Source organism: Oncorhynchus nerka, linkage group LG3, assembly GCF_034236695.1.
Source record: "Oncorhynchus nerka isolate Pitt River linkage group LG3, Oner_Uvic_2.0, whole genome shotgun sequence".
Classification (NCBI taxonomy): domain Eukaryota; kingdom Metazoa; phylum Chordata; class Actinopteri; order Salmoniformes; family Salmonidae; genus Oncorhynchus; species Oncorhynchus nerka.
Genome location: NC_088398.1, coordinates 289,042 through 303,230, shown reverse-complemented (window position 1 = coordinate 303,230; position 14,189 = coordinate 289,042). Strand labels below are relative to the sequence as shown.

The window sequence follows — 14,189 nt, the reverse complement described above, 5'->3', positions numbered from 1 at the left end:
TCTCTCAAATAGCGGCAACATGAGATGGCCATGTTCGGTATCTAATGCAATAACAAAGACACACACTCAGCCATAACCCTATAGGTCATTGTCGCCTCCCTTAAAGCAGCTCCTGACGTCGAAGTCAAGGACAGACATACGTTTGATGGACATCAGGTGTGATTTGAGCAGGGGCGGCACGCGGCAGTAAATGATGTCACCTCCGTGTAACTATGATATAAGAGAAGCGCTGTTGCCTGCCTTGTTTCTCTATTGTGAGAGCGAAACAGAGGCAGATAACGAGAGGACAGCACCGGAGCTGTGGGGTAAGCACCGATAGTGGACCAACTGGGGGGAAAGAAGCGGTGAGTTTATCTAACAACCATTATGTATTTGTAATGTGCTCGACCGGATCTTCCGTTACACTTTGTAATGTCAACTGCTTTTTCTAATAGCCTACAATACAAGTCTAAACTATAGCCTATACTACACAACTATTTCAAAAGTAGGCTTAATAAATATGAAGTAGACTTCTGAGGCATATTGAGGGTGTTAATTCACTACTGAGTCCAGACCATAGTTATAGAATCTCATTCTAGTCCTGTGGTCAAGATGTCATGAACCGGAGTCAGTATCATGCAACCAGTTCGTTATCGTTTAAACAATGAATTCGCACGCACGCCCATGATGAGTTCAGCCTGTGGGTTAGCCCCTTAAATGCTTTATTGCAGGTGTCAAAGTTTGTCTTTCCCCAGACTCTTGAGGACGCTTAAATATCTTACCGTGAAACGTCTTTGCGATCTCACCTGTACGGTTGTACCTGTCTGTATTGTTTCCTACATGCCATAAGACCCAGACATGGGCAAGAAGGACGAGATATCTGTGGCCAAGGTCAAGATTGAGCAAAACGGAGACATTGGGTAAATATTTAGGTGCTATGCTGAGAATGTTGTCTTTGGCTGTTTGTATTTAGTCAACAATCGATTTGTGTTATTATTCCTTCATTGGAATTACGGTCTAGTTCCTGAGTTAACTAACTCAAAGTTATTAAGTTATTATCTGCCGCTTTTAAAGTTTAAAGATTATTATATAAAATTGATTTATAAAATGATGTTGTAGATATTCTGTCTCTTCTAGAGAGGATAAAGATGAAGAGAAAAAGGGGGAGAAAGAGCCAAAGATGCCGATGATTGGCGCCATAGCTCTGGTGAGTAGCCGAGATAAACTGTCACATACTTCTCCAGCTTTACACACTGTAGACTATTTATTATCAGGGCCCTGAGGTATTGTGTGTGTGTGTGTGTGTGCGCGCATGCGTGTGTGTGTGTGTGTGGGTGGGTGGTTGTGCGAAGGTGTGTGCATGTGACTTGTGTGCCGGCATGTGAACGTGTGCGTGCAACGTGATTGCATGCGTGTAAAGTTGGAACCCAGATCAGACATGAATGTGGAAATAGGGGGAGGTTGGGAGTGGTCTGTTTCCTCTGTTTCCCTGCTGGGCCAGTAGAATAGCAGAAGGTTGAATTGCCTCTGTTTCCCTGCTGGGCCAGTAGAATAGCTGAAGGTTGAATTGCCTCTGGACCCCTGCTGGGCCAGTAGAATAGCTGAAGGTTGAATTTCCTCTGTTTCCCTGCTGGGCCAGTAGAATAGCTGAAGATTGAATTTCCTCTGGACCCCTGTTGGGCCAGTAGAATAGCTGAAGGTTGAGTTTCCTCTGTTTCCCTGCTGGGCCTGTAGAATAGCAGAAAATTGAATTTCCTCAGTTCCCCTGCTGGGCCAGTAGAATAGCTGGTTAAACTTCCTCTGGTTAGGAGCCTCTACCACTGGAGAAACATACTGGAGTTCTACGTACAAAATGACTCTGAGTATTCATTACCTTCATATGTTCTCTTTCTCTCTCTGCTCATCTGTCCATCCCTTTTTCTCTCCACTTATCCTTCCCCCCTTTAATTCTTTCTCCCCTTCCCTCTCCCCTGCCCTTTCTCACTCCCCATCTCTCTATCCTTCCCAATCTCTCACTTTCCTCATATCCCCATCCTGCCCTCACTCTCGCTCCTCTTCCCCCATGCCTCTATAGTTCAGGTTTGCTGATGGTTGGGACAGGTTGATGATTGTGCTGGGGACCATCATGGCTATGGTTAATGGAACGGTCCTCCCTCTCATGTGTATCGTCTTTGGGGACATGACTGACAGCTTCATAGGAGACTCCATACAGACACAGAATAACTTCACCAGTAAGTCAGTCCCTACACACACACACACACACACACACACACACACACACACACACACACACACACACACACACACACACACACACACACACACACACACACACACACACACACACTCTTAAAGGACAACGCCACCACTTTTCAACCTCCTTTTCATCTCCAACGCAATACCAGTGCCTACATGTGAAAACAATGCATTTCTACATCTTTTAAAAAATATATAAAGTTAAGTAGTTATACCTGATGACATCATAAAAAGCTAAAACATTTTTTAAAAACAGTGATTTTCAAACAATATGAGATTTGAGGTGATGCGGGGAGCAAGAAATTACCCTCTGGCTAAACTCAATTGCAGGTTTTGAAAATCACTGTTTTTTGTCACCGATTTACACTTTTTAGGACCTTTCTTCTTGTCTTTTTAACCACAGATCATAGAAACGGGCTGTTTTCACATATAGACACTGGTTTGGTGTTGGAGATAATGAACATGAGGTTGAAAAGTGGTGGAATTGCCCTTTAACTGTCTAACTGTCACATCTTTTCCTGCTAGACATCACGTTCCCTGTTTCCAACACCACTCTGGGAGAGGAGATGACGGGGTGAGGCTAAGACTCAATGATATTTCAGTTTACCAAGAAGGGAGTAGTTCCTGATCTTTGACCGGATCTATTTCAGAGGCTCCGTATCCGTGAGTCCGCAAATTCTCACAGTATCTCACGGGAACTTGGACTTCATCTATTTTCATAACCTAGACAGGGTGAACTGCATAGTTAAAGGGCAATTCCTCCACTTTTCAACCTCCTATTCATTATCTCCAGCATCATACCAGTGTCTACATGCGGAAAGTATTCAGACCCCTTGACTTTTTAACATTTTGTTATGTGACAGGCTTATTCGAAAATGGATTAAATAGTTTTTCCCCCCTCATCAGTCTACACACTATACCCCATAATGACAAAGAAAACACTGTTTTTTAGAAATGTTAATTTATATTAAAATTCTACTGAAATATCACATTCACATTAGTATTCAGACCATTTACTCAGTACTTTGTTGAAGCACCTTTGAAAATGATTACAGCTTCAAGTCTTCTTGGGTATGATGTTACAAGCTTGAGGAGTTTCTCCAATTTTTCTCTGCAGATCCTCTAAAGCTCTGTCAGGTTGAATTGGGAGCATTGCTGCACAGCTATTTTCAGGTCTCTCCAGAGACGTTTGATCGGGTTCAAGTCCGGGCTCTGGCTGGGCCACTCAAGGACATTCAGAGACTTGTCCCGAAGCCACTCCTGCGTTGTCTAGGCTGTGTGCTTAAAGTCATTGTCCTGTTGGAAGGGGAATCTTCGCCCCAGTCTGAGGTCCTGAGCACTCTGGAGCAGGTTTTCATCAAGGATCTCTCTGTAAATTGCTCCGTCATCTTTGCCTCAATCCTGACTAGTCTCCCAGTCCCTGCTGCTGAAATACATCCCCACAGCATGATGCTGCCACCACCATGCTTGACCGTAGGAATGGTGCCAGGTTTCCTCCAGACGTGACGCTTGGCATTCAGGCCAAATAGTTCAATCTTGGTTACATCAAATCACATTTAATTTGTCACATACGCTGAATATGTCCATGTAGGTAGAGTTATTAAAGTGACTATGCATAGATAATAACAGAGAGTAGCAGCAGCGTAGAGTGAGGGGAGGGGGTAATGCAAATAGTCTGGGTAGCCATCTGATTAGCTGTTCAGGAGTCTTATGGCTTGGTGGTAGAAGCTGTTTAGAAGCCTCTTGGACCTAGACTTGGCGCTCCAATAACGCTTGCCATGCAGTAGCAGAGAGAACAGTCTATGACTAGGGTGGCTGGAGTCTTTGACAATTTTTAGGGCCTTCCTCTGACACTGCCTGGAATAGACTGGGATTTAGGAACGCTAAGGCTACCTTTTTCAAACAGAAATTTGCATCCTGTAGCACTAATTCCAAAAAGTTTTGGGACACTGTAAAGTCCATGGAGAATAAGAACACCTCCTCCCAGCTGCCCACTGCACTGAGGCTAGAAAACACTGTCACCGATAAATCTACAATAATTGATCATTTCAATAAGCATTTTTCCATGGCTGGCAATGCTTTCCACCTGGCTACCCCTACCCTGGCCAACAGCTCAGGCACCCCCTGCAGAAACTTGCCCAAGCCCCCCCTTGCTTCTCCTTCACCCAAATCCAGAGAGCTGATGTTCTGAAAGAGCTGCAAAATCTGGATCCCTACAAATTAGCTGGGCTAGACAATCTGGACCCTCTCTTACTAAAATTATCCGCAGAAATTGTTGCAACCACGATTACTAGCCTGTTCAACCTCTCTTTTGTATCGTCTGAGATCCCCAAAGATTGGAAAGCTGCCTCTGTCATCCCCCTCTTCAAAGGGGGGAGACACTCTGGACCCAAACTGTTATAGACTTATATCCATCCTGCACTGCCTTTCTAAAATCTTCGAAAGCCAAGTTAACAAACAGATCACCGACCATTTTGAATCCCACCATACCTTCTCCACTATGCAATCTGGTTTCCGAGCTGGTCATGGGTGCACCTCAGCCACGCCCAAGGTCCTAAACGATATCATAACTGCCATCGATAAAAGCCGTCTTTCGACCTGGCCAAGACTTTCGACTCTGTCAATCATCGCATTCTTTATCGGCAGACTTGCTTTCTCAAATGACTGACTGCCTCACCTGGTTCACCAACTACTTCTCAGATCGAGTTCAGTGTGTCAAATCGGAGGGCCTGTTGTCCGGACCTCTGACAGTCTCTATGGTGGTGCCAAAGGGTTCAATTCTCGGGCCGACTCTTTTCTCTGTATACATCAATGATGTCGCTCTTGCTGCTGGTGATTTTCTGATCCAGATGTATACCATTCTGTATAAATCTGGCCCTTCTTTGGAAACTGTGTTAACAAACCTCCAAACGAGCTTAAATGCCATAAAACACCCCTTCCGAGGCCTCCAACTGCTTTTAAATGCTAGTAAAACGAAATGCATGCTCTTCAACCGATTGCTGCCCGCACCCACCCGCCCGACTAGCATCACTGCTCTGGACGGTTCTGACTTAGAATATGTGGACAACTACAAATAGCTAGGTGTCTGGTTAGACTGTAAACTCCCCTTCCAGACTCATATTAAGCATCTCCAATCCAAAATTAAATCTAGAATCTGCTTCATATTTCACAAACCAAACCTCCTTCACTCATTTGCCAAACATACCCTCGTAAAACTGACTATCCCACCGATCCTTGACTTCGGCGATGTCATTTACAAAATAGCATCCAACACTCTACTCAGCAAACTGGATGTAGTCTATCACAGAGCCATCAGTTTTGTCACCAAAGCCCCAAATACTACCCACCACTGCGACCTGTATGCTGTCGTTGGCTGGCCCTCGCTACATATTCGTCGCCAGACCCACTGGCTCCAGGTCATCTATAAGTCTATGCTAGGTAAAGCCCTGCCTTATCTCAGCTCACTGGTCACCATAGCAACACCCACCCGTAGCACGCGCTCTAGCAGGTATATTTCACTGGTCACCCCCAAAGCCAACACTTCCTTTGGCCACCTTTCCTTCCAGTTCTCTGCTGCCAATGACTGGAACGAATTGCAAAAATCACTGAAGCTGGAGACTTATATCTCCCTCTCTAACTTTAAGCATCAGCTGTCAGAGCAGCTTACCGATCGATCACTGTACCTGTACATAGCCAATCTGTAAATAGCACACCCAACTACCACACCCACTATCATCCCCATATTGTTATTTATCTTCTTGCTCTTTTGCACCCCAGTATCTCTACTTGCACATCATCTGCACATTTATCACTCGTGTTAATGCTAAATTGTAATTATTCCACCTCTATGGCCTATTTATTCCCTTACCTCCCTAATTTTCTACATTTGCACACACTGTACATATATTTTTCTATTGTGTTATTGACTGTATGTTTGTTTATGTGTAACTCTGTGTTGTTCTTGTTGCACTGCTTTGCTTTATCTTGGCCAGGTCGCAGTTGTAAATGAAAACTTGTTCTCAACTGGCCTACCTGGTTAAATAAAGGTGAAATAAAAGAGGTCCTGGATGGCAGGAAGCTTGGCCCCGGTGATGTACTGGGAAGTACGCACTACCCTCTACAGGGCCTTGCGGCTTGGTTTTTCCTCTGTCATGCACTGTCAACTGTGGGACCTTATATAGACAGGTGTGTGCCTTTCCAAATCATGTCCAGTCAATTGAGTTTACCACAAGTGGACTCCAATCAAGTTGTAGAAACATCTCAAGGATGATCAATGGAAACAGGATGCACCTGAGTTTAATTTTGAGTCTCATAGCAAAGGATCTGAATACTTATGTAAATGTTTTTGTTTTTTTAATACATTTGCAATCATTTTAAAAAACTGTTTTAGCTTTGTCATTATGTGGTATTGTGTGTAGATTGCTGGGGATTTTTTTTTTTAACCCATTTTAGAATAAGGCTGTAAAGTAACAAAATGTGGAAAAAGTCAGGGGGTCTGAATACTTTCCGAAGGCACTGTATGTGTACACAGTGTTTTTATGTCCTATGGTTAAAAAGATAAGATGAAAGATATAGAAATGTAATGTCATTAAAAGTAAACACAATGAGATGAAGCGGTGACGCGGGGAGCAGGACAATTACACTCCACCCTGGCTTTTTACTTAACCACGAACATGGAACAAGACAATTACACTCCACCCTGGCTTTTTAACTAACCACGAACATGGAGCAGGACAATTACACTCCACCCTGGCTTTTTAACTAACCACGAACATGGAACAGGACAATTACACTCCTAACCACGAACATGGAACAGGACAATTACACTCCACCCTGGCTTTTTACTTAACCACGAACATGGAGCAGGACAATTACACTCCACCCTGGCTTTTTACTTAACCACGAACATGGAACAGGACGATTACACTCCACCCTGGCTTTTTACTTAACCACGAACATGGAACAGGACGATTACACTCCACCCTGGCTTTTTACCTAACCACGAACATGGAACAGGACAATTACACTCCACCCTGGCTTTTTACTTAACCACGAACACGGAACAGGACAATTACACTCCACCCTGGCTTTTTACTTAACCACGAACACGGAACAGGACAATTACACTCCACCCTGGCTTTTTACTTAACCACGAACACGGAACAGGACAATTACACTCCACCCTGGCTTTTTACTTAACCACGAACACGGAACAGGACAATTACACTCCACCCTGGCTTTTTACCTAACCACGAACACGGAACAGGACAATTACACTCCACCCTGGCTTGAAACTCGTTGCAGGTTTTGAAAACCACTGTTTTTACTTTTAACTATATTAATTGTAAGGATCGACGCCTGGGACGAGAAACCGGTACAGGGAGTGAACATTTAACTAACCACGAACAGGACAGCGTCTGGACAGGAACACACAACGACATTAATGCAGACACAGGACACACACGGGGAAGCAGACAGTTATTGATAGGACAACCAACAAAGGGAAGGAGTCCAGGTGAGTCCAATGACAGACAGGGAGAGCGGGAGCAGGCGTGACATTAATGATGTCATAGGGTAGGATTGTGTGGGACCTTTTTATTTTGAACCACAGAACGTTGAAACGCACCGATTTGACATATTTCAGATATGTGAACAGATAGAGCCTCAGAATTTAAAGATCCGGCCCCAGATAAGGAGCTACTTCCCTATAAAATACATTGTAACGTCAAATGGTATATTCAAGGGATCACCTTTACCTCTCTGCCTTTGTGCCTCAGTGCCCTTGCTATTTACTCCATAATGGATGGCATTTTGTATAGATTCACCTGCGTAATGTAAACACACAAACAGTCATGTGTCACCGTCATGTTTACAAAGTCATTATTCCATAACATGTACCCCTTTGCCCCAATTATCTACAAACCATCATTAAGGTTTTGTATGTCTGGATGTGTGTGTTGACCAGCCGTATGTCTGTATTCCAGCCATGCTATCTACTACTCTATAATGGGTGCGGTGGTGTTGGTAGCAGCCTACATGCAGGTGGCCTTCTGGACCCTGGCGGCAGGCAGGCAGGTCAAACGCCTCAGGAAGCTCTTCTTCCACTGCATCATGCAGCAGGAGATCGGCTGGTTCGACGTCAACGAGACGGGAGAACTCAACACCCGCCTAACAGAGTGAGGAGTTACCTATAGGAATGGATTGGCGTTTATAGGGGAAGGTGTTTTACATTGATACCATCTGGATGTAGCTTCAGGGTTTAAACAGCCCTGTTCAATCAAATATGGGGAGTGTGTGTATCTATGTGTGTGAGTGTGTGTGTGTGTGTGTGTATGTGAGTGTATGTGTTTTATTCGGTATTTCCTCCCCTCCACAGTGACATCTATAAGATCAACGAGGGGATAGGTGACAAGGTGGGCATGTTGATCCAGTCCTTCACCACCTTCGTTGCTTCCTTCATCATCGGCTTCAGCAAAGGATGGAAGCTCACCCTTGTCATCCTGGCTGTCAGCCCTGTGCTGGGCTTCTCTGCTTTTATATTCAGCAAGGTGGGCCTCACACACACATCCTCGTGCATGTGTGAAAGTGCACATACACACACACACACACACACACACACCTCTCTTGACTGTCTTTCTCCGTTGTGTGTCTCTAGGTACTGACGTCCTTCACATCCCTGGAGCAGAGTGCCTATGCCAAAGCTGGAGCCGTGGCTGAGGAGGTGATCTCTTCTGTCAGAACAGTCTTCGCTTTCGGTGGACAACAGAAGGAGATAACCAGGTGTGTGTGTGAGAGAGAGAGCGGGGTAGAATGGAGACATTTTGCTAACGTTAAAGGAGCGGTAACTAAGGCAACAGACGGGTCACCTGGATGTTCCTAAAGGACTTGTTGCTGCTGTGAAGACCATTAGCCTGAGCAGTCAGTAGTTGTTATTGTTCTATAAGTGGATAGACCAGTCCACACCACTCTGTATAAAACCATCAGTGAGGAGGACAATTAGATTAGTGTGGTGTGTTTGTATATGTATACCATCTCTGTCTCTCTCTCACTCATTCTCTCTCTCATTCTCTCTCTCTCTCTCTCTCTCTCTCTCTCTCTCTCATTCTCATTCTCTCTCTCTCATTCTCTCTCTCTCATTCTCTCTCTCTCTCTCTCTCATTCTCTCTCTCTCATTCTCTCTCTCTCATTCTCTCTCTCTCATTCTCTCTCTCTCATTCTCTCTCTCTCACTCACACTCTCTCACTCACTCTCTCTCATTCTCATTCTCTCATTCTCTCTCTCATTCTCTCTCACTCACTCTCTCTCTCTCTCTCTCTCTCACTCTCTCTCTCGGTGCATGCTGGGTGTTTTTGGAGTTTGAGTGTTTGGTGTGGAAAGCTCTATCCTAACTTTCTTGATTCTTTTCTTTACATGTTATTTTCTATGGTGGAGGGTTAATGCAATATTTGTTTTTAGCGGTATCCAAAGTTTTTTTTCAAAGTTAGGGTGGAAGAGGACAGAGTAACTTTCCGGGGGGGTGGAAGGTGTAGTGTGCGCAATGGCTTCTCAGCCTAGCGCGGGGGAGACGCTGTCGATACAGCATGGATTCAGGTGTGTTCCTGAGAACGGAGTTAAGGTGGAGGAGGTTCTGCTCGCGGTCGGTGAACAGGTAGGAGCTGAGTTTATACATTCTGCTTCTAGAATGAACAAAGCTGTGGTTGTGTTCATGAAAAGGGCAAATTTGGTCGGTAGGCTAATTGCTAGCGGAATATTTGTAAGGGATGTGTTGGTGTCAATTTCACCTCTCTCTACCCCTTCAACAAGAGTTGTAGTGGCAAATTTGCCTCCGTTTATTACGGACGATCAAATTAGGAAAGAGCTGAGTCGTTTTGGTAAGTTTGCTAGCGGTTTCCGTGTACTGTCAGCAGGTTTTCAGGCAGATGCCGTTAAGCACGTTGTTTCGTTCAGGAGGCAAGTGTTTATGTTTCTGAACAATAATGAGCAACAGCTAAATGTGCATTTCAAAGTGAGGCATGGGGAGGGGCTCTATGCAGGTTTTGCCAGCACAGATAGTCTACGGTGTTTTGAATGTGGGGATTTGGGGCACAAGAGCTTTGCGTGCCCACATAAAGGCCATAGACGGAGTGAGGGTGCAAGTGGGGGAAATCGAGGTAAAAATGCAGGGGGTAAGGAGATGCAGACAGCAGAGGCTGGGCCTAGTCAGTCTAGAGATGGTGGAGAAGCAGAGGCTGGGCCTAGTCAGGCTAGAGATGGTGGGGTAGCTGAGGCTGGGCCTAGACATGCTATGGAGGGTGGTGCAGATGATGCTGGGCCTAGTCATGCTATGGAGGGTGGTGTAGCTGAGGCTGGCCCTAGTCATGCTATGGAGGGTGGTGTAGCTGAGGCTGGCCCTAGTCATGCTATGGAGGGTGGTGCAGATGATACTGCGTCTAGTCAGGTTATTCTAGTGGATGAGGAGAGTATAGTGGGGAAGTGTAAGAGATTAGGGGGGAGGAGGAGGGTGTCAAGAGGAAAAGGAAAAGGATGTGGACAAAGGTACCATGGAAATGTTGCCTGTTGCTGTGGGTGAGGCCCTAACCAGAGAGAAAGGGCAGGTGGTCAGGGTGGGAGATAGAGAAGAGGAGGAAAGTGAGTCTGAGGAAGAGGATGAGGAGTTATTTTTTCAGACTCCTCTTCAATTGGCCTGGAGCTGACAGCCAGTCAACCAGAGGGTCTAAGTACACGTTGAGAGAACTGACAAGGTTCCTGAATGAGACTAAGGGAAAAAAGTTAATCTTGAGACTTTTTTCCTGATCCTAGAAAGTTTGTAAGATCAGTACAGCATGCTATGAGAAATGAGGGGCGTGGTGTCCTCTCACCCAGGAAACGGTTTAGGTTGAGGAAGTGGGTCACAACAGTGCGTAAAGGTTTACCTTCAGACACTGTTTAAATGCTTAATTTCTTACTGACACTGGGGCTTTTTGAGCTTTGCTATTGGTCTATTTCTCTGCTGGCTTTTCTCCCACTTCTTATGGAGACTCTTCGGTAGGCTCGCTCAATATAAATGGCGCCAGAGATGCGGGAAAGAGGAGTGTGTTGGGTGAATATGTAAAACAAAAAAAAGTACAGGTGTTGTTTCTGCAGGAGACGCATAGTGATGTGGTGAATGAAGTTGATTGGGGGCTCTGGTGGAAAGGGGCAAGTGTGTTGAGCCATGGGACAAATCTTAGTGCAGGGGTGGCAGTCCTTTTTGCACCGGGTCTGGCTGTAAAAATTTGCTCCTCAAAGGAGGTGTGTAGGGGTAGGTTGCTTGTTGTTAAAGCAGAAATTAACAACATGGTTTTTGTCTTTATAAATGTGTATGCGCCTAACACAGGGAGAGAAAGAGGGGTTCTATTTGGGAGTCTTAGACAGGAACTCTCACAAGTAGCGCCTGAGGAGACGCTGGTGATCGGAGGTGACGAACTGTACAATGGATTTTACAAAAGACAGAAATGGGGAAGAGCCTCATTCAGTGTCAGTGGGAGTGTTAAGGGACATCTTTAATCAGTTTGACCTAGTGGATGTTTGGAGAACTAAACATTCAAACATAAGACAGTATACGTGGGTGAAGGTTTTTGGGGCTAGGGTGAGTGCAGCTCGACTTGATCGTTTTTACATGTCCAGGAATCAGAGCAATAGGCTGCTGGGTGCTACCATTCTCCCAGTGGGGTTTTCGGATCACCACATAACCATGGCTCGGCTGTCTATTTCACCAGGGCCCCGGCAGGCATCTTATTGGAAGTTCAATGTAAAGCTCTTACAAGATGCCACTTTTTGCTCAGGTTTCCAGACTTTTTGGGAAAGATGGGGGCAGCGAAGAGAGGAGTATGAGTCTCTGAGTCAATGGTGGGATGTGGGGAAAGTGCAAATTCGGCTTTTCTGTCAACAGTACACAGCTCTCTCATCCTCAGAGGCTAGGAGAGTATTGAGGGAACTAGAGCGGTGTATTAGTGAGATGGAGGTAGAGATGGTGGGGCAAGGCAATGTAGGCCTCCAGGCTAACTTAGCCGACTACGTAGGGACCTGGGCAGTTTTTTCCAGGTTAAAGCAAAGGGAGCACTTGTAAGAGCTAGGTTCTCCATGCTCAAGGAGATGGATGCTCCCAGCTCCTTCTTCTTTGGTTTGGAAAGACAGAGCAGTGAAGCCAAGGGTATGCATTGTCTACGGCTGTCTGATGGGCGGGTGACCTCTGTGGTGGGGAGATGCGGGAGCGGACTGTGGAGTTTTATACTGAATTGTATAGGGCAGAAATGTGTGATCCTATGTGTGCTCAGGTCTTGTTCGCAGGACTCCCTAAGCTCTCTCGGGCACAGAGGGATGAAATGGACATTCCTCTGTTGTCACATGAACTGGCAGAGGCAGTAACCCAGATGTCCCCCGGTCGTGCACCCGGGGTCGATGGACTTCCAGTGGAATTTTACAAAAATTCTGGGAACAATTGGACAGGATTTCTTTTGCGTGTTGCGTGAATGCGTCGGGGTAGGAGAGTTGCCGATGAGCTGCCGTCGGGCGGCTCTGACTCTCCTGCCCAAAAAAGGGGACTTGTGTGAACTTAAGAACTGGAGGCCTGTGGCATTACTCTGTGCAGACTACAAGATTTTTGCCAAGGTCCTCTCTAACAGACTGAAGTCCCATCTGGACTCTATAATACACAAGGACCAGACATATTGTGTACCGGGACGCTCAATCACGGACAACTTGTTCTTGATTAGGGACATGTTGGACTTGTCGAGAGGTTCTAATGTGAACTTTGGACTGGTCTCTTTAGATCAAGAGAAGGCTTTTGATAGAGTGGATCATGAGTATCTGTTTAATGTGATGTCTGTGTTTGGGTTTGGGAAGAGTTTTGTGACCTGTGTGAAGCTGTTGTATGCTGGGGCGTCATGTATGGTTAAGGTGGGAGGGGGGCTCAGTAGGCCAGTCTGGGTGAGACGGGGCATTAAACAAGGATGCCCTCTATCTGGGCAGCTGTACACACTAGCCATTGAGCCTTTTTTAGGACTGCTACGCAGGAGACTGCGGGGATTGTGCTGGACAGGCATGGATGTGGTGACCGGAATAGCAGTCTCAGCATATGCAGATGATGTTTCTGTGATGGTCAGGGATGGGCAAGATATGCAGGAACTAGAGACCAGTCTGAAGGTGTACGAGGGAGCTTCATCAGCTAAGGTAAACTGGGAAAGAGCAAAGCTCTGTTATGTGGGGCATGGGGGATAGGGCTCCTCCTCTGCTTCCAGGGGTTTGCAGTGGGGTTGTGAAGGGCTTAAAGTGTTGGGGGTGTACCTGGGCTCGGAGAGGTGGGTCAGCAAGAACTGGGAGGGGCTGTCACAGGCAGTGGTGTCAAGACTGGCCAGGTGGAGGTGGCTCCTGTCCCAAGTGTCATATAGAGGAGGGTGCTGATAATCAACAACCTGGTGGCATCTTCCTTGTGGCATAAACTGGCTGTCCTCAACCCCCCGCCGGTCTGCTTGCAGACCTGCAACGCAAGCTGGTGGACTTCTTTTGGTCGGGACATCACTGGCTGAAGGCAGCAGTTTTGTACATGACCGTCCACGAAGGAGGACAGGGCCTGGTGGAACTGGAGAGCAGGGATGGCTGCTTTCCGACTAAAGGCGGTGCAGAGACTGCTGTACCACACTGATGTTGGCTGGAGGAACCAGCATGCGCTGCTGAGGAGAGCTGGCGGATTAGGTTTGGACCGGCAGCTGTTCCTCATGAAGCTGGAGAGGCTGAGTACAGCAGGTCTCTCAGAGTTTTACTCTGCGGTGCTGAGGGCCTGGCAGCTGCTAAGGCCCACATGAGAAGGGGGTGTGGAGCCTGGGCAGTGGGTGTGGGAGGAGCCTATCTTCCACAACCCAGCCATCCCTTTGAGATCAGTTCAGTCGTCCAACCTGCAGAGGCAACTGATGGCAGGGGGTTTACAAAGGCTGGGT

General features: G+C 46.3%; 1 protein-coding gene across 1 annotated transcript in view; it reads left to right on the top strand.

Moving 5' to 3' along the window:
• Positions 1 to 237: 237 nt before the first annotated feature.
• Positions 238 to 14,189, top strand: part of LOC115126102 (ATP-dependent translocase ABCB1-like) — a 47,038-nt gene continuing 33,086 nt past the window's right edge. The window contains exons 1-8 of the mRNA XM_065006463.1: positions 238 to 344; positions 830 to 899; positions 1,117 to 1,186; positions 2,054 to 2,210; positions 2,761 to 2,809; positions 8,220 to 8,411; positions 8,612 to 8,783; positions 8,891 to 9,076. Coding sequence (XP_064862535.1) covers positions 838 to 899; positions 1,117 to 1,186; positions 2,054 to 2,210; positions 2,761 to 2,809; positions 8,220 to 8,411; positions 8,612 to 8,783; positions 8,891 to 9,076 — 888 coding nt within the window. The 5' untranslated portion in view covers positions 238 to 344; positions 830 to 837. The remainder of the gene's footprint in view (positions 345 to 829; positions 900 to 1,116; positions 1,187 to 2,053; positions 2,211 to 2,760; positions 2,810 to 8,219; positions 8,412 to 8,611; positions 8,784 to 8,890; positions 9,077 to 14,189) is intronic.